This window comes from Rhinopithecus bieti, unplaced genomic scaffold (genome assembly GCF_001698545.2).
Source record: "Rhinopithecus bieti isolate Rb0 unplaced genomic scaffold, ASM169854v2 scaffold_2654, whole genome shotgun sequence".
NCBI lineage: Eukaryota > Metazoa > Chordata > Mammalia > Primates > Cercopithecidae > Rhinopithecus > Rhinopithecus bieti.
This window is the reverse complement of record NW_016804048.1, coordinates 1,904,901-1,931,540: the sequence shown is the minus strand read 5'-3', so window position 1 is coordinate 1,931,540 and position 26,640 is coordinate 1,904,901. Positions and strand designations below refer to the sequence as shown.

The following is a 26,640-nucleotide window of genomic DNA, read 5'->3' as shown; positions in this document are numbered from 1 at the left end:
CCATTGTGCAGATGAAGAACCTGAAAGCCAGAGGGAATAGCGACTTTTCCAAAGGTCACATTGCTGCCTGGTGGTTAAAGCAGCACTAGAACCCTGTGGTGTCTTGATTCCCAGGTGCCTGCAGGGTTTGAGAGAAATGGAGACAAAGAAGGCTGTGGGCAGGAGGCCAAGAGAAGCTCAGTAGGTGCTGACTATCAATGTGGGGATGTGATGAGGGTGGGAGGAGGTGAGGTAGAGCCCCCACCATTTCAGCTTCTTCCCCTCCAGCCACTTTCCCATCACCCTCCCCAACCATTTCCACCCCAGCCAGGGCCAACACCATTCTGACTGTTGCTTTGCCTGCCTCTACTTTACCCCTGGTCTTTGACTCCCTAATAGAAAAAGCTGAGGCCCAAGGCCTCTGGACCGACTGCTCTTTTGGCATAAGTCCTCCACACCCTTCCCCCAACGGGTAACCCCAACAGGGTGTGGAGAGACCGCTCTTTTACCTTGAAGCTCTACTTTGTTCTACTCTTGTTCCTCTGCTGAGACCTGGTTAGCCTTCCTGGGGCCTGACTCTCCCATTCTCCAGCAGCAGCCCTGACCTGACCTCTCCTCCTCCAAACCCTGCATGGGGCCCTGCAACCAAGCACAGCTGTGTCTGGTCTTTGTCCAGACATCAAATGGTCCAGGGAGGGGGTGGCATTGTGGTTATTTTTGCCTAAGAGGCTTTCTATACCCTGACCAATCCCAGCCTCATTCCTAATGGGTTATGAGAGTGGAGATAGCTTCTTATCCACGTTTCTTACAGCGCCTCTTCCCCCACCCCAACACACACACACACACACACACGCACACACACACTCCTTCCTTCCCACTTCTCCTCTCCTTAGGAACTGGAGTCCCTCCCTGTTCTCCCTGCTCTACCCAACCTCCTGGCCTCAGTCCTCCCACCTTCGATGAGAGTCCTCCAAGGAAGAAATATAACAATTTAGAACTTCATCTGAGTCTCCAATAGCCTGGGGTACAGAGGTGGCTTGAGGCTGGGAGGATGGTAGAGAGGCTGTTCTGCGGATGCCAGAGTCCTTTTGCTACCACAGGGCCTCTTGCTGAAGGAGCGTTTATTGAGAACACTGGAGCCTGGGACTCTGGGTGCCGCGATCGTCCCTACCCATCCGGAAGTCCTTCTAGGAGCGCCCAGGTCTTCTCTTCCTCTTCCTTGCTGGAGTTTTGCTTGCTTGTGCCTTGGAGAGATGGTGGAGGGGTGAGGCAGTTCTGTCCTTTATCAGGGTTTGGAAATCCCTTATGAGGTCCTGGCTCAGGGGCGCACTGGGCAGCAACACCAGCTTTAGCACCTTCTCCTGGTAGTGAGGCAGAGGGTTCGGGCAGGGCCAGCTCCTGGCGAAATTGTTGGGAAGCGGGTTGGGCATGAGCTGGAGGCTGTGGGGTTCGAAACTCCCACCAGCGGATACGTGCCGGTACCTGCTGGGAGAAGGGTGTGGAGAGAACAGAGAGATCAAAGAAGAGATCCAGGCACAGTGGAGAGATGGGGAAGGGGAAGGGTGATGCTGCTGTCCACAAGCTAGGTAGCCATCAGGCGGCAGGGAATCCCTTCTGTCTCTCCACCTAATCGGGTATTGACCTATGCCAAATGGCCTGCACCTTACGTGTGTTTTGGCGTTAGTCTGGTGAAATAATGTTGTTCGGCTAGTAAGCCTTCCATCCTTTTGACATACTATATATAATATTATGATCCAGATCCCAATCCAGATTCTAAATGTCCTTTAAGTCTCACCTTTTCCACTAATGCAGTGCCAGTGGGAAGATCACAGAACTCAACTCAACTGGATAACTGCCTCTTCTCAGTAAGCCTGAGGTATTGGGTCGAACAGTAGAAAATAGACTTTTGTTTCTTTTAACACAGCTGAATAGTGGCTGATTTTCTATGACTCAACACACTTTGCACCTGGTTCAGCAGACAGTCCCCTGTTTGCTGTTGTTGGTTTATGCAGAGGCTCTCAGTCTGGCTGCACATAGAATCACCCTGGGGGCTTTTCAACACAACCTACCCAGGCTGCCCTCAAGGTCAGTCAGTCAGAATTTCCAGAGGGAGGCTCAAACCTCAGCATTTAAAAAAAGAGCCTCTAGGCCAGACCTGGTCACTCATGCCTGTAATCCCAGCACTTTGGGAGGCCAGGGCAGGTGGATCACAAGGTCAGGAGTTCAAGACCAACCTGACCAACATAGTGAAACCTCGTCTCTATTAAAAATACAAAAATTAGCTGGGCGTAGTAGCAGGCACCTGTAATCCTAGCTACTTGGGAGACTGAGGCAGGAGAATCACTTGAACCCGGGAGGCGGAGGCTGCAGCGAGCCAAGATCGTGCCACTGCACACCAGCCCGGGCAACAGTGTGAGACTTTGTCTCAGAAAAAAAAAAAAAAAAAAAAGCAGCCCCTAGGCCAGACGCGGTGGCTCACACATGTAATCCTCGCACTTTGGGAAGCTGAGGTGGGCAGATGACCTGAGGTCAGGAGTTCAAGACCAGCCTGGCCAACATGATGAAACCCCATCTCTACTAAAAATACAAAATTGCCAGGCATGGTGGCAGGCACCTGTAGTCCCAGCTACTTGGGAGGCTGAGGCAGGAGAATCATTTGAACCCGGGAGGTGGAGGTTGCAGTGAGCCGAGATCACACCATTGCACTCCAGCCTGGGCAAGAGCAAGACTCAAATAAATAAATAAATAAAAAGAGCCCCAGGTCATGAAAATGGGCTGCCAGGATTCAGAACTGCTAGGTTTACATGTAAATGTTGTTATTTCCCCAACAAGATCATGCTTACGTCTCATTCTATGTCTGAAGTCCTCTGGGTCCCTACAGTTTTCAATGCTTCAGTGTGCTCACTGACTGATCCAGAGGCTTTTGTTTTGTTTTGTTTTTGTTTGTTTGTTTGTTTTTGAAACAGAGTCTCGCTCTGTTGCCCAGGCTGGAGTGCAGTGGCGCGATCTCGGCTCACTGCAACCTCCACCTCCCAGGCTCAAGTGATTCTCTTGCCTCAGCCTCCTGAGTAGCTGGGACTACACGTGCACCACCACTCCTGGCTAATTTTTTATATTTTTAGTAGAGACGGGGTTTCACCATGTTGGCTAGGCTTGTCTCGAACTCTTGACCTTAAGTGATTCGCCCACCTTAGCCTCCAAAGTGCTAATATTACAAGCATGAGCCACCACACCCGGCCCAGAGTTATTTTTTTTTTTTTGAGACAGAGTCTCGCTTAGCTGGGTGTGGTGGCAGACGCCTGTAATCCCAGCTACTTGGGAGGCTGAGGCAGGAGAATCGCTTGAACCCAGGAGGCAGTGAGTGGTGCCAAGATCGTACCATTGCACTCCAGCCTGGGTGACAAGAGCGAAACTCCATCTGAAAAAAAAAAAAAAGATATAAAGATTTTTTTTTTTTTTTTTTTGTTTGAGTGGATCTTGCTCGGTCACCCAGCTGGAGTGCAGTGCCGGATTCTCAGCTCACATAAGCTCCGACCCCGGTTTACGCATTCTCCTGCCCTCAACCTCCAGAGTAGCTGGGACTACCAGGCGCCCCGCCACTCCGCCCGGTCAGTTTTGTATTTAATAAGATGGGTTCCCGTTTAGCCAGGGATGGTTCAATCTCCGGACCTTGTGGGATCGCCCGTCTTGCCTCCCAACAGTGCTGGGATACAGGCTGACCACCGCGCCCGGCCAAGATTAAAGATTTAAAGATGATAGGGCACTTACCGTGAATGGAGCTTGCAAGACTGGAAGTTTGCGTGGGTGAGTGAGTGAATGGAAGCCAGGACATACTTACATTACTGTGGCTTCATAAACACACATGAAGGGATACTAAATTATGTATTACTTTTTTATTTGAGAGGAGTCTGACTCTGCCTAGTGCCTAAGAGCAGTGGCCCGTGACCGGTCAAACCAGGGGGGGGGGGGGGGGGGGGGGGGGGGGGCCAACCCTCCACCCCTGTCAAATGATCCCTGCCTCATCTCCTGAGAGCTGATACAGCACCCGTCACCGGTCCCAGCTAGTTTTGTATTTTAGTGGAAGACGGGTTTAACATGTTGACCAAAGCGCCTTGAACTCCTACCTCAGGTATCCACCGCTTGGCCTCCCAGAGTGTGGATACAGCGGAGCCACCACGCCCGCCACTAAATGATTTATTATTTATTATTTATTTATTTATTTATTTAATTATATTTATTTATTATTTTTTTTTTTGAGACGGATCTCGCTCTTGTCACCAAGCTGGAGTGCAGTGGCCGGATCCAGCTCACGCAAGCTCCGCCTCCCGGGTTACGCCATTCTCCGCCATCAAGCCCCCGAGAGACGTGGGACCTACAAGCACCCGCCACCTCGCCCGGCTAGTGGTTTGTATTTTTAGTAAGACGGGGTTTCACCGTGGTAGCCCAGGATGGTCCATCGATCTCCTGACCTGATCCACCCGCCGGCCATCCAAAGCTGGTTACAGGGCCGTGAGCCACCACGCCCGGCCACTAAATATTATAATTAATATTTTATTTATTTTATTTTATTTATTTATTTATTTATTTTTTAATTTTTTCCTAAGATGGAGTCTTGATCTGTCACCCAGGCTGGAATGCAGTGGCACAATCTCAGCTCACTACAACCTCCACCTCCCGGGTTCAAGCGATTCTCCTGCCTCAGCCTCCCAAGTAACTGGGATTACAGGCATGTGCCACCATGCCTGGCTCATTTTTGTATTTGTAGTAGAGACAGGGTTTCACCATGTTGGCCAGGCTGGTCTCAAACTCCTGATCTCAAGTGATCCGCCCGCCTCGACCTTCCAAAGTGCTGGGATTATGGGCGTGAGCTACCATTCCCGGTCCACTACATGTATTTTTAAAATGAGGGAATTGTGCTAAAATGTTAAGACAACTTCAACATAATCAGGCAGGAGTTTTTTTTAGCTCCATTATAATCTTATGAGACCACTGTGGTATATGCGGTCTGTCATTGACCAAAAGGTTATTATGTGGCACATGACTTCCTGTTATGTGTCCTGCCTTCTCTGAGGCAGGACCTCATTCCTTGTCTGAGACTCATTTCTTCATTCCTGGCTCCAGGGCCTGGGCCTACAACAGTAAACATGTGAGACAAGGATCCTTCTCTCATGGAGCTACCATACTAATAATGATACAATCTATTGGGCCCCTTCTCTATGCTAGGCCCTGTGCCATTTGACCCTCTAACCACCTGCTGTGGGAGCTTTTTTTTTTTTTTTTTTTGAGCTAAGGTCTCACCATGTTGCCCAGCCTGGAGTACGGTGGCACAGTGATGGCTCACTGTAGCCTCGACCTCCTGAGCTCAGACAGTCCTCCCACTTCAGCCTCCCATGTAGCTGGGATTATAAGTGTGTGCCACCACACCTGGCTAATTTTTTGATATTTTTGTGGAGATAGGGTCTCATATCGTGCCCCAGGCTGGTCTTGAACTGGCCTCAGGCAGTCCTCCCACTTCGGCCTCCCAAAGTGTTGGGATTACAGGTGTGAACCACCACACTTGGCTATGCAAGGTACTTGACCTGTCCATCTCAGATAGCCCACCTGTAAAATAGGGTTAATGAGGTCGGGCATGGTGGCTTGTGCCTATAATCCCAGCACTTTGGGAGGCCGAGTTGGGCCTGAGGTCGGGAGTTCAAGACTAGCCTGGCCAACATGGAGAAACCCCATCTCTACTAAAAAATACAAAACTTAGCCAGGCGTGGTGATGGGAGCCTATAATCCCAGCTACTGGGGAGGCTGAGGCAAGGAGAATGGTTTGAACCCAGGAGGTGGAGGTTGCAGTGAGCTGAGATCACACCACTGCACTCCGGCCTGGGCAAAAGAGGAAGACTGCCTCAAAAAAAAAAAAAAAAAAAAAAATTGGGTTAATGATAGTTTCTACCCAGAAGGTCCTGGGGGATTAGATAATACAGAGAAGCGTTTAGAACACCACCTGGCACTGTCACACCACTGTGAATCTCTCTGGAGTGCTCTTTCTCCCCTTTGCCAGGGTCAGCACCTATCAGCAATCGGCAGTCTTCAGGGAAGGGTAGCAGGAGGCAGGGAGAGGCCTGGGTCCCCACAAAGGGGACTGGTTTCTCAAAGTCACCAACCTTTGGCGTTGTTTTTCTTTTTGTTTGTTTTTTGTTTTTTTTTGAAACAAAGTCTCGCTCCTGTCTCCCAGGCTGCAGTGCAGTGGTGCATCGGCTCACTGCAACCTCCACCTCCCGGGTTCAAGTGATTCCCCTGCCTCACCCTCCGGAGTAGCTGGGATTACAGGCACCCACCACCACGCCCAGCTAATTTTTGTATTTTTAGTAGAGATGAGGTTTCACCATGTTGGCCAGGCTGGTCTCGAATTCCTGACTTCAGGTCATCTGCCTGCCTTAGCCTCCCAGAGTGCTGGGATTACAGGCGCGAGCCACCGCGCCCAGTCTGTTTTTTTTTTTTTTTTTTTCAGATTAAAAATCTTCACAACCACCTGCTCCAACTCCCCAGTGCTTTGGTCATGCCCTTGGGATTGGAATCTGAGACATTCCGTTTTCACTGCCTTCCCCCTGTCTTGTTACTCTTGCATGCTTAGTGCCTGGGCTGGACACAGTTAGAAAGCATCTGTGAGTTCCCAGGGTGGCCGGGAGCGGGAGCTGCGGGGTTCACAGCGGCTCCTCTCACGTTCCTGACTCTGCTCCGACTTCTCAGCCTTGCCTGGAGGGCCTCAGCCACTGCTTTTGTCTGTCTGCTGGCTTTCCACCCTTCCAGCCTGAACCCTGACTTCCCCATCAAGGCTTCCTGCAGCAGGGACACTCCAGCTCGCTGCAACCCTTCTCTCCTGAATTTCTGTAACAACATCTAACTTTTATTTTATTTTATTTTATTAATTAATTAATTAATTTTGAGATGGAGTTTCACTCTTGTTGCCCAGGCTTGAGTGTAATGGTGCCATCTTGGCTGACCAGAACCTCCACCTCCCGGGTTCAAGCGATTCTCCTGCCTCAGCTTCCCGAGCAGCTGGGATTGCAGGCACCCGTCACCACACCCAGCTAATTTTGTATTTTTAGTAGAGACGGAGTTTCTCCATGTTGGTCAGGCTGGTCTGGACCTCCTGACCTCAGGTGATCCGGCTGCCTCGGCTTCCCAGAGTGCTGGCATTACAGGCGTGAGCCACCGTGCCCTGCCATAACATCTAACTTTTGTTCAGTTCTTCCACGTATTCACTAGATCAACTTATCCTCCCACAGTGAGGTCGGTACCTGAGGATCCCCCCTTCATCAGTGAGGGAGCCGAGACTGGAGAAGCTGGGCACCTCGCCATGGTCATGGGGTTGGAACTGCACTCCAGGCTTTCGGGCTACAACTTTCACTCCAGTTTTTTTTTTTTTTTTTTTGAGACGGAGTCTCGCTCTGCCGCCCAGGCTGGAGTGCAGTGGCCGGATCTCAGCTCACTGCAAGCTCCGCCTCCCGGGTTCCCGCCATTCTCCTGCCTCAGCCTCCCGAGTAGCTGGGACTACAGGCGCCGCCACCTCGCCCAGCTAGTTTTTTTTGGTATTTTTTAGTAGAGACGGGGTTTCACCGTGTTAGCCGGGATGGTCTCGATCTCCTGACCTCGTGATCCGCCCGTCTCGGCCTCCCAAAGTGCTGGGATGACAGGCGTGAGCCACCGCGCCCGGCCCATTTCTTTACATTAATAACTGACTTCCTTATAACAGCCTCCGTCCCACACTCCGGGCCCTCCGCGCGTTTTGATGGTCGTCTTCGCAAAGCCCCTTGAGGGCAGGCACTGAATCACACTCTCCGTATCCCCAGTGCCGAGCAGGTGTCTCCTGCGTAGCTGTCCCCCCAGATTTTAGTGCAACTCCGCTCGCTGTTCCTACCTTGTCTCCACCTTGTCCTTTCAGCCACACCCAGAAAAGAGTTTGGTTTTCAGATGACCAGAGGTGGGAAGGGCAGAGTCCCAGTTAGAAACAGGAACCCTAGAGAGGGAGGGGTCGCCCGGGCAGGGCAGGGCAGGGCAGGCTGGGTGGGCTCCCTGAGGAGGCGCGTCTTACTTCTTGAAGCTCGCTGGCGGCTGAATGTTGCCCTGGGCATCGAGTGGAGGTGCTCTTGCCTCACTCCTCAACTTGAGCTTCTCCACCTCCTTCAACGCCTTCACTGTCCTGAAAATCACCTGCTTCTTCCTTTTCACGTCCACAAACGTGGGATAACAGTGGATGAAGGTCAGGAAGCTGTTTTGCCCCATCCAGGAGGGAGGGGGGATGAGGTGCTCCGTGGGGGGGCGTCTGTGGGCATTGGAGTCTGTCAGCCAGCGCCAGACATTGCTATCGTAGGGCCTGTCAGGCCGAGTGGGGAAGGTGGCAGGCAGACGGCACACATCGAGCCACGTGTGAAAGCCCCAGGTGTGCTGGGCGCCACCTTTCCAAGGATGGATGAGCCGCTGACGCACCTTGGATTTCATATCTGTGCAGGGCGGCAGCTTCAGGGCCAGCTGGTGGTAGGCTTGCCGGGTAAAGCCGGGGAACTCCCAGGACTCGCTGGGGAGGAAGAACTCACGCTGAGCCCACGTTTGGGAGGGTTGGAGGGACTTGCTGGCCTGGACCATCTAGGGAGAGACAAAAGGGAGCCTGGGGAAGGTTGTGCAGACAGGGGTGCAGAAAGGTGGACGAGGCACTCTGTTGTCCTTCCCAGGCACAGCCTCCGCCAGCCCAGGATTCTCATCAGGACACAGAAGTCCTGGCAGGGCCACATCTCTATCCCTCTCCCACCCGGCAGCAGTTATGGCTGCTCCGTATCATTTTCACAGTCACTCATCTTTTGGTCTCTTGCCATTGACCATATTTTGGCTTTGACTTCCCACCCTCTGTGCTCAGCTTTCGCTCTTTACCTTCACCTCCCTCCTCCCTTCTGGTGTCCCCACATTCCCACCCAGGAACGTGCTCCTTAGAGGGTACATCAGGCCTCAGGAAATCATGAAGGGAAATGCCCCCTACTATGCCAAGGGGGGCAGCCCACCTTCACTTGCTCCTGGTCTTGGCGACATACCAGGAAAGTCCTTCTCCAGAAAATAGGACCAGGTGTCTTCCCATCCCAGACTCCTCTCAATACTCCTTTCTCTGTCATTGACGCTTTCCTCCCACTCCTCATTAAAATGCTAGTACAGAAAGCGTCTAGAATGGCCAGCTCCTTCTTCCCCTTTCTGCACCCTGCCCCCCATGAAATAAACAGCAGCAAATACGTGTTGACGCTGTGCTAAATACTTACATACATCTTATTTAACCCCTACAACTCTATGAGCAAGTACTGCTATCGTCCCCATCTCAAAGATGCAGAAAGCAAGATGCAGTAAGGGTTGGTAACTCACGCAGGGTGCTGGTGCCTGAGTGACAGCTGGGACTTAAGCCCTCTGTCTGTGCTCTTGCTTGGCATATCATGCTGGGTGAAATGAAATGGCCTTACTTAGCACAGTGCCTGACTGCAACAAAAATGTGTCTCTTTTAAAATGCTTCTCCCTCCTATCCATCCCCAGGGACTTTTCTTTTTTCTTTTTTTTCTTTTTTTTGAGACGGAGTCTTGTTCTGTCGCCCAGGCTGGAGTGCAGTGGCCGGATCTCAGCTCATTGCAAGCTCCGCCTCCCGGGTTTATGCCATTCTCCTGCCTCAGCCTCCCGAGTAGCTGGGACTACAGGCGGCCGCCACCTCGCCCGGCTAGTTTTTTGTATTTTTTAGTAGAGACGGGGTTTCACCGTGTTAGCCAGGATGGTCTCGATCTCCTGACCTCGTGATCCGCCCGTCTCGGCCTCCCAAAGTGCTGGGATTACAGGCTTGAGCCACCGCGCCTGGCCTGACTTTTCTTTTTTTTAGATGGAATTTCGCTCATTGCCCAGGCTGGAGTGCAAGGGTGCAGTCCCGGCTCACTGTAACCTCCGCCTCCAGGGTTCAAGTGATTCTCCTGCCTCAGCCTCCTGAGTAGCTGGGATTACAGGCGTGCGCCACCATGCCTGGCTAATTTTGTATTTTTAGTAGATACAGGATTTCATCATGTTGGCCAAGCTGGTCTCAAACTCATAACCTCAGGTGATCCATGCCCCTCGACCTCCCAAAGTGCTGGGATTACAGGCGTGAGCCACTGTGCCTGGCCCCAGGGACTTAGTTCTGATTGCAAAAACCCACCTGTTTCTTGAGCTTGGGCCCCTGAGTCATTTCTGCAAGATCCCCCCAGGGGGTGGGACTGGGAGGTGCGGCACTGGTAAGGCATCTCCTCTGTGTTCTGAGCTCTGGGTTCCCAGTGTCATAGGATGAAAAGAGGAAGACAGCAGAAAATGTATGGGCCAGGCAGTCAGCTGCCCAGAAGAAAGCCTGGCCCACTATAGGGGATAGCCTGTAGCCCAGTGGGGTACAAAAATGTAGGCAGCAGAGATGGGCCACTCCCTACCTGCAGGAAAGGTTCTTCCATATGAGGTGGGTGACTGGGCCCTCTGAGTGATCTTTGCTGGTTACTGGCCATTCTTCTGGGCCTCAGAGCCAGGAGGAGCGGCTTTGTGGGGAAACCCTTTCTGGCACCATTGTTTACTCCTGGGGTTGCTATGGTGATGCTGCCTGAGTGGTGATGCAGAGAGGAGGCCCTCACCTGTCCCTGGAGGCTCTTGTGTCCCTTGGGCCCCTGGCTGCTTTTCAGGTTAGATAGGCAGGGGATAGCACTCTCTTCAAGTTCTGACTGCAAAAGATGGTAACAGGAGCTGCTGCAGGGCAGGAGAAAAGCAGGGCAGGCTGGCTCCCAGGCCTCAGGGTGGGGATGGCAGTGGAAATGAGGCACCTGTAACTGGGCCCATCCTGCCCTGATGTTCAGGGAGCCCTAACCCTCATGAGCTTTTCTCCTTAAGGAACCCTCAAAAGGCCTAAGTTAACCAGCAGGTCCAAAGGTCCCAAGGAACAAGGTTGGAGACGACAGGGAAAAGAGGTGAGCTGTGCAGGACTGGCACTGGGAAAAGCGGCAACTTGTGTTGTAGAGTATGTGCCTGTGCAAGGTGCTCCAACTGCTTCTTTGGGTCAACTTCAGGCCTTGCCTCTTCCCTATCACCATTGTCTCCATCAACACCCTCTTTCTTTTCCAGCCTCTCCTGGTGCCTTAGGAATCAGACACCAATAAATCACAGAGCCCAGCATGTCCACCCTCACTTTTATTGAGTAGTTACAGTAGTGTTCTCAAGCCGGCTCACACCCTAGGCTGGGGCCTAGGGTGGCTGTTTGCAAAGCTGAGGGGCAAGCTAAGGAAGCAGGCAGGTCGGGGCTCTTTTGGCCTTCTCAAGCCTCCACCTGAGTTCTCGTCAATGCTAGTGTCCCTGGTATGACTGGGGACATTATCAGAGAAACATCTAATAGCGCACATCTGGGTACCCACACTCTGCTTCAGCTGCATCCTCCCACCCCAAATTCAACTCCTGACCCCATACAAAAGACTTTTTTAACCAGGATTTCTTCTTGCAGGAAAGCTCACGTGGAAACACGGGGAGGTGGCAGGGAGGGGCAAAAAGGACTCTGCCAAGCAGACCCACTTGTCTGGGTCCCTGCAGTAAAGAACCAAGATCCAGGTACCTCGGCCTGGAAGAAACCGTGCACTGCAGGTCTGCCCTTCTCTCGAAAATAAAAGCAAGGAACAGAAGTCAACTGAAACCCCGGTCATCCTACCCACCTTCTGGAAACCCCGGTCATCCTACCCACCTTCTGGCAGTCTCTGGATAATGATCTAAGGAAATAAGCTTACATTTATAATTAGAGGATAATTTGGAGGACTGACACTATTTACAAGGGCCGCCCTGCAAAGATCAGGGAAGGTGAGAGACTGCTGGGCACAGAGCGGACACAGGCTGGGGAGTCCTAATCTCTTTTCACCATTACCTTTCTTGTTCCCACCCTTCAGCTCCTGGGAGGGACAGCAGAGGAATCAAATACTCTTGGGGAACACAGGGTCCCAGCAGTGGCTAGGGTGTGACTGCTACCTTTGCATAATCAGGCAGCAGGGAGCTAAGAGGAGCAGAACAGTCCCTGCCTGTTGTCCTCACTCAGAGGCTTGGGGTGCACTGAGCCTCGGACTGCTCAGCCACGGGAGCGCCCAGGATGGTGGACAGCTTGGCACAAGGGTAAGGGCAGGGCTCTACTGTAGCTCAGGAATAAACTGGGACCAGTTGATGTTGTCAGGGCCCAGTGGGTCCTCCTCCAGGCCAGGAAAGCTGATGTCCAGCAGGATCTTGCTGAGGCTATCATTCATTGTGTCCAGAACCAGGCCTTCTGTCAGAGAACGATTGGCTGCAAGGCCAGAAACCTGTGGCTCCGGGGAGCCTGGCTTGGGGACTTCTATATCTGAGGGAGGAGAGTTGCCAAAGGGGACGGAGGCGAGGTCTAAGGGTTCTGAACTTAGGAGCCTTTGCGGTGATTCGAAGCGGGGAACGCTTTTCAGCGGAGTGGTGCTGAGATCCATCAGCCCCAGGGGGTCAGGCAAGGGGCCAGAGGTACCCTGGGGGATTTGCACTGGGCTGAAATCCAGCCCCCCTACTTTGGCTGGGGGCGTGAGCCTCCAGGATTCAGGGGTTCTGGGGAGGACAGATTTGCTCGGGGTGGAGGAGATGGGCAGCGTTTCCTTAACGGGTGTCTTAAAAGGTCCTCCCTCTTCCTGGGAGTAGCTGGGCTGGGAGGCAGGCTCAGAGTCTGCTGGGAACGGGAGTTCTGCGGCCCAGCGGGAAGTACTGGGCCCCTCTGAGAAGAGCAGCTCCGGCTCATCCACACAGGGAGGCAGTAGATGCTGTTTCCTCCGAGACCGGCTCCTCTCCCTCCTCTCCCTGTGTTGAATCACAAGCATTTCTGAGACACACCGGGTTGGGGACCTAAGCCCACTGTAGGACTTCTTGGGTCTTGGGGTGGGAGATTGGGATGAATCCTCCCAGGAGTGAGATGATTCCTCTTTGAAAGATGGGGCCGGGGAGGGCCACTCTTCCAAGGGAGGGCTCTCCACTTTGATGGGTCTCGCTAAGTGTGGCATTTCCTCCCCAGGCTGGATTTGCTCCTCCTTGATAGACTGAACTGGAAGCAAAGGAGACAGCCCTTCTCCAAACAGGAGTCTCTCCTCTTTCCCTGGTCCTGCAGAAGGAAGAGGAGCTATCCCCTCCTCAGCTAGCAGTACCTGGAAGGGAAACAGAGACAAGGTGAGAGGGAACTCTGGCTTCAACCGACGGTCACCAGACAGGACGCACAAAAAACCACATATTGGTACTGACCCTCTTTGTGTCGTTTTAAAGTCTTAAAATCTATTAAATATGAGAATACAATATATGTTGAAGCTGGTAGTTCAATTCTGGGGGTAAAAGATGAGCGTATGTAGTATGTAGTGGCCTAATTATAATAGCATTCATCCGAGAGAAAATAAAATTGCATGCCTATCTTACACTGCTTACAAAGATTTAACGCATGCAAATTAGAACGTTAGGCTGCTCTGATGGTAGTGGGTAGTGACATTATTGTCACTAAAGTTGGTACACAACCCCCAACTGCTAAATTTGACTGGCTTTAAAAAAAATGAAGGCCGGGCGCGGTGGCTCACACCTGTAATCCCAGCACTTTGGGAGGCCGAGACGGGCGGATCACAAGGTCAGGAGATCGAGACCCTCCTGGCTAACACGGTGAAACCCTGTCTCTACTAAAATACAAAAAACTAGCCGGGCGAGGTGGCGGGCGCCTGTAGTCCCAGCTACTCCGGAGACTGAGGCAGGAGAATGGCGTGAACCTGGGAGGCGGAGCTTGCAGTGAGTGGAGATCCGGCCACTGCACTCCAGCCTGGGCGACAGAGCAAGACTCCGTCTCAAAAAAAAAAAAAAAAAAAAAAAGAAAACCTTAAAATCATACAAATCCTGAAAGAGAATCTAGGAGACTACATATACAATCTGAGGGTGCGGGTGACCTTCTTAACCAAGACTGGAAACCCAGAAGCTGTAAAAGAGAAGAGAGACATTTGACTACATAAAAATGTAAAATTTTACTGTGGCAAGAGATACCATAAACAAAATTAAGAGACAACAAACAAACAGAACCTGTAATCCCAGCACTTTGGGACACTGAGGCCAGCTGGAGACCAGCCTGAGCAACATAGTGAGATCCCATCTCTACAAAAAAATTTTTTTTAATTAGCTGGGCGTGGTGGCATGCACCTGTAGCTCCAGCTACAGGTGGGAGGCTGAGGTGGGAGGATCACTTGAGCCTGGGAGGTCAAGGATGCAGTGAGCCTTCCTTATACCACTCTACTCCAGACTAGGCAACGTAGCAAGACCCTGTCTCCAAAGAAAAGAAAAGAGAAAAAAAGAAAAGAGATAATAGAAGCAGAAAAATATCTTCAGCATAAAAGACAGATTATTTTAACAACAAAGAGCTCTCACAGGGGGCTGGGCGCAGTGGCTCACGCCTGTAATCCAGCACTTCGGGAGGCCGAGGTGGGCAGATCATCTGAGGTCAGGAGTTCGAGACTAGCCTGACCAATATGGTGAAACCCTGTCTCTACTAAAAATACAAAATTAGCCAGGCATGGTGGCGGGCACCTGTAATCCCAGCTACTCGGGAGGCTGAGGCACGAGAATTACTTGAACCCAGGAGGTGGAGGTTGCCAAGATCACACCACTGCACTTCAGCCTGGGCGACAGAGCAAGACTCCATTTCAAAAAAAAAAAGGAAAAAAAGAAAAAAAAAGAGCTCTCACAAATTGATAACAGAACCTTTAGAAAAATGGGCGATGCCCATAAATAGGCAATTCATAGAGGACAATTCCAAGTCACCAAATGTAATGGCAGGGTCCTCAGACTTACTGATAAACAAAGAAAGACAAAATTAAACAAGAGGGTGATGGGTGTACCAAAATCTCACAGATCGCCACTAAAGAACTTACTCATGTAACCAAACACCACCTGTTTCCCAAAAACCTATGGAAATAAAAGATTTAAAAATAAATAAATAAAACATTAAAAAAATTAAACAAGAAGATATAAGCTATACACATTAGACTGGCAAATATTAGACTAATAATACCAATTGCTGGCAAAGATACAGATCTTATCGTATATTGCTGGTTTAAACATGACTTATCATAGCTTTTTTGGAAAGCAATCTAGCAATATTTAGTAGAATTTAAAATACCTTCTCACCCAGCAATCTTACATCTGGGACTCTATCCTAGAGAAATGAAAGCACTAGTAAGAGAGATCCTTGCAAACATATTTATTGCAATGTCATTCATTGGGCAAAAATTGAGAAACAGAATACGTCCATAAAAGTAGAATGGCTGAAAAATTTGTGTAGCCACATCATGGAATATTACATAGACACTAAAAAACAATGAATTAGAACTATGCCAAGTGACTTGGAAGAACTTCCATGAGGTATTTTTGAGTTAAGACATGTAGAGGCTGGGCGTGGTGACTCACGCCTGTAATCCCAACACTTTGGGAGGCCAAGGCTGGCGGATCATGAGGTCAGGAGTTCGAGACCAGCCTGACCAACATGGTGAAACCCCGTCTCTGCTAAAAATACAAAAATTAGCTGGGCATGGTGGTGGGCACCTGTAATCTCAGCTACTCAGGAGGCTGAGGCAGGAGAATCGCTTGAACCTGGGAAGGGGAGGTTGCGGTGAGCCAAGATCATGCCACTGTACTCTAGCCTGGGCGACAGAGTGAGACTCCGTCTCAGAAAAAAAAAAAAAAAAAGACCTGTAGAGAAGTATGTACAACACGATTACATTATCAGTGTTCTATGTGTTGTATGTGTATATATAAAATGGCTACCGCTATACATGTGTATTATAACTAGGAGCATCGATAAAATAGGCAAGAAAGCATCATAAATTATCAACCAGTTATCTTGGGAGTAGGGGTGATGTGGGTGATGGTAGGGTGGAGAGGGGAGCCAAAAAGGAAAGGGGAGAAAAAAACCACTGCATTAAAACCAAAACAGTGTACATGCTACGACCACATTAATGCATTTATGCTCAATTGTGTATTTTTTAATATAATTTTGTGTGTAATATATTTTATTTATAATTAAAGACTTTTTTTTTTTTTTTAGATGGAGTCTTGCTCTGTCGCCCGGGCTGGAGTGCAGTGGCCGGATCTCAGCTCACTGCAAGCTCCGCCTCCCAGGTTTACACCATTCTCCTGCCTCAGCCTCCCGAGTAGCTGGGACTACAGGTGCCCGCCACCTCTCCCCGCTAGGTTTTTGTATTTTTTAGTAGAGATGGGGTTTCACCATGTTAGCCAGGATGGTCTCGATCTCCTGACCTCGTGATCCGCCCGTCTCGGCCTCCCAAAGTGCTGGGATTACAGGCTTGAGCCACTGCGCCCAGCCGCAAGACATTTTTTTTTTTAGAGACGGTCTCATTTTGTTGCCTAAGCTAGAATGCAGTGGCACGATTATAGCTCATTGCAGCCTCCAGCTCTGGAGCTCAAGTAATCCTTCTGCCTCAGCCTCCCAAGTGGCTGGGACAACAGGTATCCATGAAAATGCCTGGCCAATAAAAAAAAAAATTTTTTTTTGTTAGAGACAGGGTCTTACTTTGCTGGTCTTGAACTCCTGGCCTCAAGTGATCTTCCTGCCTTGGCCTCCCAAAATGCTAGGATTATAGGTGTGAGCCACTGTGCATGGCTTAAAATATTTTGTATATTAAAAAAAAAAAGCAAATCCAAGTTGCTCTAAACTCCGGAGTCTGTGCTATTTTCATCTCTCTGAAGGGGATGGGGGAAGCCTGTCGCTTTGGTTATGTGTCAGCCCTTACTTACAGACCCTCTAACAGCGTTAAGTGCAGATCTGATGGCTCATCCAGGTTTGCTCTGAATTTCCCCTTCTCACCTTCCCCTCAAGCAAGACCAGTGATACTCAAGCAGGGGTGATTCCCTCCCTGCCAGGGGACATTTGGCAATGTCTGGAAGCATTTTAATTGTCACACCCGTGGTGGGTGCTACTGGCATCTAGTGGGGAAAACAAGGGATGCTGCTAAACACCCTTCAATGCACAGGACAGTCCCTTCCACGTCCAACAAAGAATTCTCCAGCTGTGAACGTTAATAGGACTTACTCAAGAAACCCTGAGCTAGTCTGACCCACTCACTCTACTACTGCCAGGTGCAAACTGCATTTCCTGCCTGCATGGCACTGCCCATTAGCATGCTCTCTCCACACCTCTTTGCTTACCCAAATCTACTTTTTCATTTTTATTTTTTGAGGCGAAGTCTCGTTCTTTGGCCCAGGCTGGAGTGCAGTGGCCAGATCTTGGCTCACTGCAAGCTCTGCCTCCCGGGTTTACGCCATTCTCCTGCCTCAGCCTCCCGAGTAGCTGGGACTACAGGCGCCCGCCGCCACGCCTGGCTAGGTTTTTGTATTTTTTTTTTTTAGTAGAGACAGGGTTTCACCATGTTAGCCAGGATGGTCTCAATCTCCTGACCTCGTGATCCGCCCGTCTCGGCCTCCCAAAGTGCTAGGATTACAGGTTTGAGCCACCGCGCCTGGCTGACTACTTTTTCTTTTTTCTTTTTTGAGACAGGGCCTTACTGTTGCCCAGGCTGGAGTGCAGTGGTGCAAACAGGGCTCACTGCAGCCTCAACCTCCTGGGCTCAAGTGATCCTTCTGCCTCAGCCTCCTGAGTAGCTGGTACCACAGGCATGTGCTACAACCCTGGCTAAATTTTTTTTTTTTGGTATTTTTAGCAGAGACTGGGGTCTTGCTATGTTGCCCAGGCTGGTCTCAAACTCTTGGTTGTAAGCAATACCCCTGCCTCGGCCTCCCAAAGTGTCAGGATTACAAGTGAGACCTACAGCGTCTAGCCTCAAATCCACTTCTTTCTTTCTTTTTTTTTTGAGATGGAGTCTCGCTCTGTCACCCAGGCAGGAGTACAGTGATCTTGGCTCACTGCAACCCCCTCTCCTGGGCTCAAGTGATTCTCCAGCCTCAGCCTTCCGAGTAGCTGGGATTACAGACATGTGCCACCACGCCCAGCTAATTTTTGCATTTTTTAGTAGAGACGGGGTTTCACCACATTGGCCACACTGGTCTCGAACTCCCGACCTCATGATCCACCTGCTTTGGCCTCCCAAAGTGCTGGGATTACAGGCGTGAGCCACCGCGCCCAGTCAAATCCACCTCTTCCTAAGGCCTGCCTCCCTTGTGTATCTTCCTTAAGCATCCTAGCCTATCTATCACAATCACCCTTGTCTGAATTCTTACAAACTCATCAGGTATTTATGGGCCTTCTGATACCACTTACATTGTAATCTAAATACCTTTTTAGCTCTTCTAATGCTATTACACTTCTCTATGTTTTTATGCCTTGTCTACCCAACTAGATTTATAAGCTCTCAAGGAACATTTCTCAGAGTGCTTTGCCAAGCTGAAGGTTCAACATTCTTAACTGGCCAGAATCTCTCTTCAGAGGAAAACAGGACACTCACCTTGGGGGCAATGCGGACTCGCTTGCTGTGGCGGGCAAGCTCTGAGCTCATGAGGGAGGCCGCCAGGGGTAATGGCACCTTCACCGAGGGCTGCAACACCAGTGATTGGTTCACCGGGAATTGGATGGGCACCAGATATGAGCTGACCCGTGGTAACAGTGGCTTCATCTTCCGCCCTAGGAGGAAACACGAGAGATGAGGAGCAGGGGGACTGCAGTACACCCCTTCTCAGCCCCAGGAGCTTTGCTCTCCTTCTCTGGGCTCAGATCCCTTTGAGGTAGGAACAGAATCCTGAAGTCTGGTTCCCAAAGCTATGCCCCCAGAACAAGGATCAGGCCTGAGGCCCACTTTCCCATACTAACGTGCGCCCAGGGGGAGTTCGGTTTTGATGGCCATGTTCCGGCGGAGCTCTGGATTCGGTCGTTTCTGCTGCTGCTTGTGGCAGGTGGGGAGAGAAAGAAACCTGTGTTAATAAGGTAAAGAGGGGATGGCAAAACCCCACCAGCTGCTCTGGTGGCGTGTGCTTGCATTAACCGACAGCCCAGAGAGAGGAGGCCAACCTGAGGGGATGGACGCAGGCGAGCGGCCTCCAAAACCATGATTAGTGGGCCGGTGGGTGGCCTACAGACACGTGATGGCAGAGTGGCACTACCGCCTCACCCACGTGTCCTCAACACCCCTGGGGGATGCCAGAGCAGGTAGCTATATGCGTGACAAAGAAAAGCTAGGCACAAAAGTGAGCGAGCGCACTGCCGCCCGTGAGGCCGGCGCCATGCGCTTGTGGCCGCTGCGGCATGCTCCCCTGCCATGCCCCGCTCTGCTCAGCGTGCCCCTGTGATGCCCATGGGAGGGGAGGGACGTGGGTGTGTGCCCGAGCCTCAGGGTGTTCTGTGTCTGGAGCTGGTAGTCACATGGCCATAGGCACCCTTCCCCACATCACAGCTTGTCTCTGTCCATAAAGCCATGCTGAGCAGTGAAAGGAAAACACGGCCAAGCCCCGAGCCAGAGGGAAAGAACCTTACTGAGTCCAAGTGCTCGGGCAATTGTGGAGACCCTGGGTCCAGTGGCTGGTGGCGGCCAGGCATTGTGGGAGAGAAAGGAGATGAAGTTACCACCAACGTGGTCCATTTGACCAGATCGGGAAAAACACCGATTCCTGACTGATGGCAAAAGACACCCCAGACAACTGTCCCTCCCAGGAGAATGGCTGCAGCCTTATAGGGACTCTGGAATACCAAAATAGCTTCTTTCTGAAAAGACGTTCTGGTAGCTCAGCTTCTGGTCTCCAGCCTAAGGAAGGGCTTTTTTTTTTTTTTTGGACGGAGTTTCACTCTTATTGCCCAGGCTGGACTGCAGTGGTACGATTTCGGCTCTCCACAACCTCTGGCTCCTGGGTTCAAGGGATTCTCCTGCCTCAGCCTCCCAGGTAGCTGGGATTACAGGCATGCGCCACCACACCCGGCTAATTTTGTATTTTTAGTAGAGACGGGGTTTCTCCATGTTGGTCAGGCTGGTCTCGAACTCCCGACCTCAGGTGATCCACCTGCCTCGGCCTCCCAAAGTGCTGGGATTACAGGCGTGAGCCACCACACCCGGCAGGAAGGGCTTTTTTTAGAGCAAGCATTCCCAGAATCATCTGAGATGCTTGCTAAAAATACAAATTCCTGGGCCCATCCCAGAAGCACTAAATCAAGAACCCCAAGAGAGGGGTCTGGGAAGCTGTGTTTTAACAATGTCCCAGGCAATTCCCATTCATAGGGAAGTTAGGAAAACACTGCCCTGGGAAGCCCTCTCTGTTGGGTCAGAACAGTCCTCTCCTTGCTCTGGTCTAGCACAAAAATGTGTCATTTGGTATTTGTCAACTGTACTTAATTCAGTGGGTTTTGTGCAAGTCACTAATTGGGTAGCTGGCTTCTAACTCTCCCCCGATCAAATGAAAGCATCACTAGCAGAACTTGTTTCCTTTTGAGATGGCTTTTTTTTTCCCTTTTGAGATGGCTCCAACTTAGGCCCTATTTAGAGAAAAGCAGGGCATTCACCTTAAACACCTGGTCCAATGTCAAGTAGCGGTTGGCACTGGGGTGAATGGTCCAGAAGGAGACCTTGCCATTGGCAGACGTCTCCCGGACAAACATGTCATGCAGGGAAAGGTTGTGGCGGATGGAGTTCTGGAAGAAGAGCAAGACAACTGGTTATCAGCTACTTTAGATTCAGAAACATCACCCTTCAAACACATGGGGAAACCAGCCTCAGGCCCCTCCCACTGTGCTTAGCACACGCTTTGTCTGGTGTCTTTGTAGCCCTGTCTCCCGGCAACTCTCCTCACACTCCACACCGCAGAGCTGTCACCCTCAGCCATAAACCCATCTATTCTACGGGAATAAAGACTGATGCCAACCTTAGATTGTGATAAAGAAAAGACCTGGATAGCTGTCAGGGGCTAGAAAAGCAGAGTAAGACTGTGAGGCAGTGATCAATAGCAAGACAGGTGGGTCAGAGAAATTAAGAAACTAGGGAATTAGGCCTGGCATGGTGGCTCACGCCTATAACCCCAGGACTGTGGGAGGCCGAGGCGAGTGGATCACTTGAGGCCAGGAGTTTGAGACCAGCCTAGCAAACATGGTGAAACCCTGTCTCTGTCAAAAATATAAAAATTAGCCAGGCATGGTGGCACATGCCTGTAGTCCCAACTAGTCGGGAGGCTGAGGCAGGAGAATCACTTGAACCTGGGAGGCAGAGGTTGAAGCAAGCCAAGATTGTGTCACTGCACTTCAGCCTGGTTGACAGAGTGAGGCCCTGCCTCAAACAAACAAACAAGCAAACAGGAAACTAGGAAATTAAGGCTGGGTGTGGTGGCTCACACCTGTAATCACAGTGCACTGAAAGGCTAAGGCAGGAGGAGTGCTTGAGACTAGGAGTTCAGACCAGCCTGGGCAACATAGTAACCAGCCTGGGCAACTGTCTTTACAACAACAACAACAAAAATTAGTGGACTGTGGTAGTGCACCTGTTATCCCAACTACTTGGGAGGTTGAGGAGGGAAGAGCTTGAGCCCAGGGGGCTAAGGCTGTACTCCAGCCCAGGCAACAGAGTGAGACCCTGTCTCAAAAAACAAACAAACAAACAAACAAACAAAAAACCAAACAAACAAAAAAAAAACTAGGAAAGTAAGCTGATGGAAGGGAGTAAAGTTAGTTAAGAGTTCTACCATGAGGGGCCAGGTGCAGTGGCTCATGCCTGTAATCCCAGCACTTTGGGAGGCCGAGACAGGCAGATCATTTGATGTTAGGAGTTCGAGACCACCCTGACCAACATGGTCAAACCCGTCTCTACTAAAAATACAAAAACAATTAGCCAAGTGTGGTGGTGGGTGCCTGTAGTCCCAGCTACTCGGGAGGCTGAGGCAGGAGAATCGCTTGAACCTCGTAGTTGAAGGTTGCAGTGACCTGAGATCTGCCATTGCACTCCAGCCTGGGTGACAGAGCGAGACTCTGTCTCAAAAAAAAGAAAGAGTTCTACCATGAGGACAACAAAGCACACTTGGCTTGGAACTGAGCACCCATGAGAAGACCTAATTTGTGGCTCTGACACCAACCAACTGGGTGAGCTACGTTGACTCCCAGGCATCTTGGTCTTTCCATGAATGAAGTGAAAGGAAAACCCCTGCCCACTAGAAATGGTATGTGACGCTATAGGAGATGACATCTTGGGTCATAAGGTTCACAGCATTCTTTTTTTTTAATCAAGACATTTTCATAAAACTACGTAGCCACTCTAGCTGCTGCATCTAGGACTGCTGTTCAGTGTAGCAGAAAAGTGGGCTTGAGTGCTACATTGAAGACTCTTCATGAACTTGAGGTAGTAACAGATGAAGTAGTTAAAGAGCTCTTGTGAATGATTTTGCCTGGATTCAATAAGATTGAGTCACAACCCAAAAGATATGTTTATCATTCTAGTATCCTTTGCACTTAACTGCTGTCCCAGATACAAGTTGCAGCACAGCACTGGAGACAGACTGTCAGGCTGGACTGACCTTGATTTTGGTTGCATTGGGACATATTACCTTCCAGCCTGGCTTGGCAATGTGCTTAAAATAGGGAAAGTGGTCCTCTATCCAAGTATAGATGTCTTTCAAGGTCATGCGCTTCCTCTCAGTGCTGTTGATGGCGAATTGTATCATGGCCATGTAAGAGTAGGGTGGCCGCTCAGACACAGAGTTCTGCCAGGACGTTGATGGTCTCAAAGGTTCCTCAACCTGAGGATTATGACAAAGGGAATGACACGAAAGAGTTCATGAGAACTACCCCAACCCAAGCCCTTAAAGAACATCTAGAGAAACCTTTATCCCATAGGATGGTACTAGAAACAAACTCATCTAAGACCACTATCTCATAGAATACAAGTTTAGAGTTGGGAAGGATCTTGGAGATGATCTAGCCTAGACCCTAGGCAATAAGAAACTGTCATCGTTCATTTTGTTGAATTTGGAGAAAATCCAGTCCCTTCCAGCTGCAATTTCTCAGGAAAGTTTGAGTATGTACTTTGATTCTCAAAGCATTGACGTTACACTAAAACCACGCCCATTTTTCAGACTTGTGGGTCAAGAAACCTAGGTCTTAGTCCCATTTCTATTCCTGATGTGTTGTGAATAAACCCATCTCATTTCAATGTTTGTATGAGAGAAATATTCCCAAGAGCATGAGTCAGACAATGCCTGCAAAGCACACAGTTAGCTAAGTTTTAGGCAAAGATCTGATCATTCACATTTTTTCTTTTTTTGAGACAGGATCTCACTGTGTCACCCAGGATAGAGTGTAGTGGCCAGATCACAGCTCACTGCAGCCTTGACCTCCCCAGGCTCAAGTGATCCTTCTGTCTCAGCCTCCAAGTAGCTGGGACTACAGGCATAAACCACCACGCCTGGCTATTTTATTTTTTTAGATGGAGTTTCACTCTTGTTGCCCAGTCTGGAGTGCAATGGTGCAATCTTGGCTCACTGCAACCTCTGCCTCCTGGGTTCAAGCGATTCTCCTGTCTCAGCCTCCCAAGTAGCTGGGATTACAGGTGCCTGCCACCACGCCCGGCTACTTTTTTTGTATTTTTAGTGGAGATGGGGTTTCACAATATTGGCTAAGCTAGTCTCGAACTCCTGACCTCAGGTGATCCACCTGCCTCGGCCTCCCAGAGTGATGGGATTACAGGCGTGAGCCATTGTGTCCGGCTATTTTGTTTTTTTTTGTATTTTTAGTAGAGACCAGGGTTTTGCCATGTTGCCCAGGCTGCCCTAGAACTCTTGCACTCAAGTAATCTGCCCACCTTGGCCTCCCAAAGTGCTGGGATTACAATTGTGAGCCACCATGCTCACATTTTTAAAAACTGAGATATTACTTTCTAAAGTACACAAATTTTATGTTTATAGCACAAGTAATATTTACTTACGTACACATACATGTACAGTTTCACTTTTTTTTTTTTTTGAGACGGAGTTTTGCTCTTGCTGCCCAGGTTGGAGTGCAATGGCGCGATCTTGGCTCACCACAAGCTCTGCCTCCTGGGTTCAAGTGATTCTCCTGCCTCAGTCTCCTGAGTAGCTGGGATTACAGGCATGTACCACCATGCCCAGCTAATTTTGTATTGTTAGTAGAGGCGGGGTTTCTCCATGTTGGTCAGGCTGGTCTCGAATTCCTGACCTCAGGTGATCCACCCACCTCGGCCTCCCAAAGCCCTGCGATTACAAGCATGAGTTATCGCGCCTGGCCAGATTTTCACTTTTAAACATTGTTGAGCTGGAGGCCATGATCCTAAGTGATTTAATGCAGGAACAGAAAAACAAATACTGCATGTTCTCACTTATAAGTAGGAACTAGGCCGGGTATGGTGGCTCACGCCTGTAATCCCAACACTTGGGGAGGCTGAGGCGGGAGGATGACGAGCTCAAGAGATTGAGACTATCCCGGCCAACATGGTGAAACCCTGTCTCTACTAAAAATAAAAAAATTAGCCGGGTGTGGTGGCGGGTGCCTGTAGTCCCAGCTACTTGGGAGGCTGAGGCAGGAGAATCACTTGAACCTGGGACGCAGAGGTTTCGGTGAGCAGAGATTGTACCACTGCACTCCAGCCTGGCGACAGAGCGAGAATCCGTCTCAAAGAGAGAAAAAACAAAAAAACCAAAAACAAGGCTGGGCGCGGTGGCTCACACCTGTAATCCCAGCACTGTGGGAGGCCGAGGCGAGCGGATCATGATGTCAGGAGTCCAAGACCAGCCTGGCCAACCTAGTGAAACCCCATCTCTACTAAAAATACAAAAATTAGCCAGGCGTGGCGGCGGGCACCTGTAATCCCAGCTACTCAGGAGGTTGAGGCAGGAGAATCGCTTGACCTGGGAGGTGGAGGTAGCAATGAGCTGAGATCGCACTGCTACACTCCAGCCTGGGAGACAGCAAGATTCCGCCTCAAAAAAAAAAAAAGGAAGAGCTAAACATTGAGCACACATGGATACGAAAAAGGCAACAGTAGACAACAGGGCCTACTTGAGGGTGGAGCGTGGGAAGATGGGGAGATGGAAAAACTACCCAGCAGCTACTATGCTTACTACCTGGGGGACAAAATCATTTGTGCGCTAAAGCCCAGCAACACACAATATACCCATGTAACACACCTGCGCATGTGCCCCCGAACCTAAAATAAAAGTTGAGAAGAAAAGAAAATAAAGGTTGCTGAATGAATGATTAACACATATATACAATAGAATCTAGATGTATTATATTGGTAACTGTGGAAAAAAAACAACCCAGACTACACAATTGGATTCAATTTTGATTGCTAGGGATGTATTTAAAATTCGTATCTAGGCCAGGCTGGTGGTTCATGCCTGTAATCCCAGCACTTTGGGAGGCTGAGGCAGGAGGATCCCTAGAGCCCAGGAATTTGAAATCAGCCTGGGCAGCAGGGCAAAACCCCATCTCTACAAAAAATACAAAAATTAGCTGGGCATGGTGGCGTGCACCTGAGTCCCAGCTACTCGGAAGACTGAGGTGGGAGGATCAGCTGAGCCTGGGAGGTCGAGGTGGGAGGATCAGCTGAGCCTGGGAGGTCGAGGTGGGAGGATCAGCTAGGCCTAGGAGGTCGAGGCTGCAGAGAGCCATGATTGCACCATTGCGCTCCAGCCTGGGCAACAGAGCAAGACGCTGTCTTAAAAAAAAAATGTATATATAAACTGACTTTATCTGCTATTAATATTATATCTTCTAATAAAATTACCTTATTATATTATATTCAATTTATACTGTTCATACTGTTGGGAGACATCTTTAAAGTTCAAGTGGATTCCCAAAGTGAAGACCTCTTAATCATTTCCTGAATACCTACTAAGGACAGAATACTAAACCCAGTGCTGTTCGTTGGAATACAGAGTGAACAAGGGAATCTGCCCTCAAGGAAATTTCACAGATCGGGGAGAAAAGATCCCAGGCAGAAAAGTAGCTCAAAAGTTACACAGAATAGCATGAAGTGGAGAGTTAATACCAGAACTCGGCAAGTCTGGTCCATCAGGCCACTTGATCCATTTCCCTACCTAGGAATTCCCTGCACTGGATCTGATTTCTTTAGTGAGGGACAGAACAATTCACCTTAACCTGTCTCTGCTCCAGGTGACAATTCTCCTTCTCCTCCATCTCTTGCTTGATGCTGCAGGAGCCCAGTCCATCAGAACTCATCTTTCGGAGCCACTGGATGTTGGATAGGCTCTTGTTGATAGTGCAGCCTGCTGCCTCACCATCTGCTAGAGGGAAAATCATCCGACACCCCACTTAGCTGCCTCATCAGATGCCCAGTATGTCCATCAGAATTGGTGGCTAGCAGGCTGGGTGCAGTGGCTCACACCTGTAATCCTAGCACTTTGGGAGGGCGAGGCGGGTGGACCTCCCGAGGTCAGGAGTTCAAGACTAGCCTGGCCAACATGGTGAAACCCCATCTCTACCAAAAATACAAAATTAGCTGGGTGTGGTGGCACACACCTGTAGTTCCAACTACTCAGGAGGCTGAGATAGGAGAATCGCTCGAACCTGGGAGGCGGAGGCTGCAGTGAGTCAACACTGCGCCATTGCACTCCAGCCTGGTTGAGACAGAGTGAGACTCTGTCTCAAAAAAAAAAAAAAAAAAA

The 26,640-nt window shown here is 50.0% G+C and overlaps 2 protein-coding genes across 4 annotated transcripts; both read right to left on the bottom strand.

Moving 5' to 3' along the window:
• Positions 1-988: 988 nt before the first annotated feature.
• Positions 989-10,595, bottom strand: TEX52 (testis expressed 52). Of its 3 annotated transcripts, XM_017863017.1 has the most exons (4): positions 10,443-10,564; positions 10,181-10,284; positions 8,063-8,613; positions 989-1,464 (listed from the first exon to the last, which is right to left on the bottom strand). In XM_017863017.1, the coding sequence occupies exons 2-4, from the start codon at positions 10,208-10,210 to the stop codon at positions 1,167-1,169; spliced, it is 879 nt and encodes a 292-aa protein (XP_017718506.1). In that variant the 5' UTR covers positions 10,211-10,284; positions 10,443-10,564; the 3' UTR covers positions 989-1,166. The 3 variants fall into 3 exon arrangements, with proteins under 3 accessions (XP_017718506.1, XP_017718488.1, XP_017718499.1); XM_017862999.1 differs by lacking the exon at positions 10,181-10,284 and having other exon boundaries at positions 10,443-10,595; XM_017863010.1 differs by lacking the exon at positions 10,181-10,284 and having other exon boundaries at positions 989-1,461; positions 10,443-10,595.
• A 574-nt stretch (positions 10,596-11,169) lies between these two features.
• FOXM1 (forkhead box M1) lies at positions 11,170-26,275 on the bottom strand. The gene is made up of 7 exons (XM_017862395.1): positions 26,108-26,275; positions 22,543-22,734; positions 20,519-20,647; positions 19,502-19,546; positions 18,842-18,914; positions 18,480-18,655; positions 11,170-13,184 (listed from the first exon to the last, which is right to left on the bottom strand). Exons 1-7 carry the CDS (start codon positions 26,273-26,275, stop codon positions 12,162-12,164), a joined length of 1,806 nt encoding a protein of 601 aa, XP_017717884.1. The 3' UTR covers positions 11,170-12,161.
• Positions 26,276-26,640: the final 365 nt, after the last annotated feature.

Bases quoted from the DNA above. Each gene is read 5' to 3' on its own strand.
- FOXM1 (XM_017862395.1), bottom strand. From the start codon at position 26,275: ATGATTTTCCCTCTAGCAGATGGTGAGGCAGCAGGCTGCACTATCAAC. The intron at 22,735-26,107 runs GTGAATTGTTCT...CATAATCCTCAG, and splicing joins TGGAGCAGAGACAGGTTAAG to GTTGAGGAACCTTTGAGACC. The intron at 18,915-19,501 runs GTAAGGTTCTTT...ACCTGCCACAAG, and splicing joins TGCCCGAGCACTTGGACTCA to CAGCAGCAGAAACGACCGAA.
- TEX52 (XM_017862999.1), bottom strand. From the start codon at position 10,514: ATGGCCAGTAACCAGCAAAGATCACTCAGAGGGCCCAGTCACCCACCT. The intron at 8,614-10,442 runs GTAGGGAGTGGC...GTCTCTCCCTAG, and splicing joins TGGAAGAACCTTTCCTGCAG to ATGGTCCAGGCCAGCAAGTC. The intron at 1,465-8,062 runs GTAAGACGCGCC...CCCTTCTCCCAG, and splicing joins CCGCCAGCGAGCTTCAAGAA to CAGGTACCGGCACGTATCCG.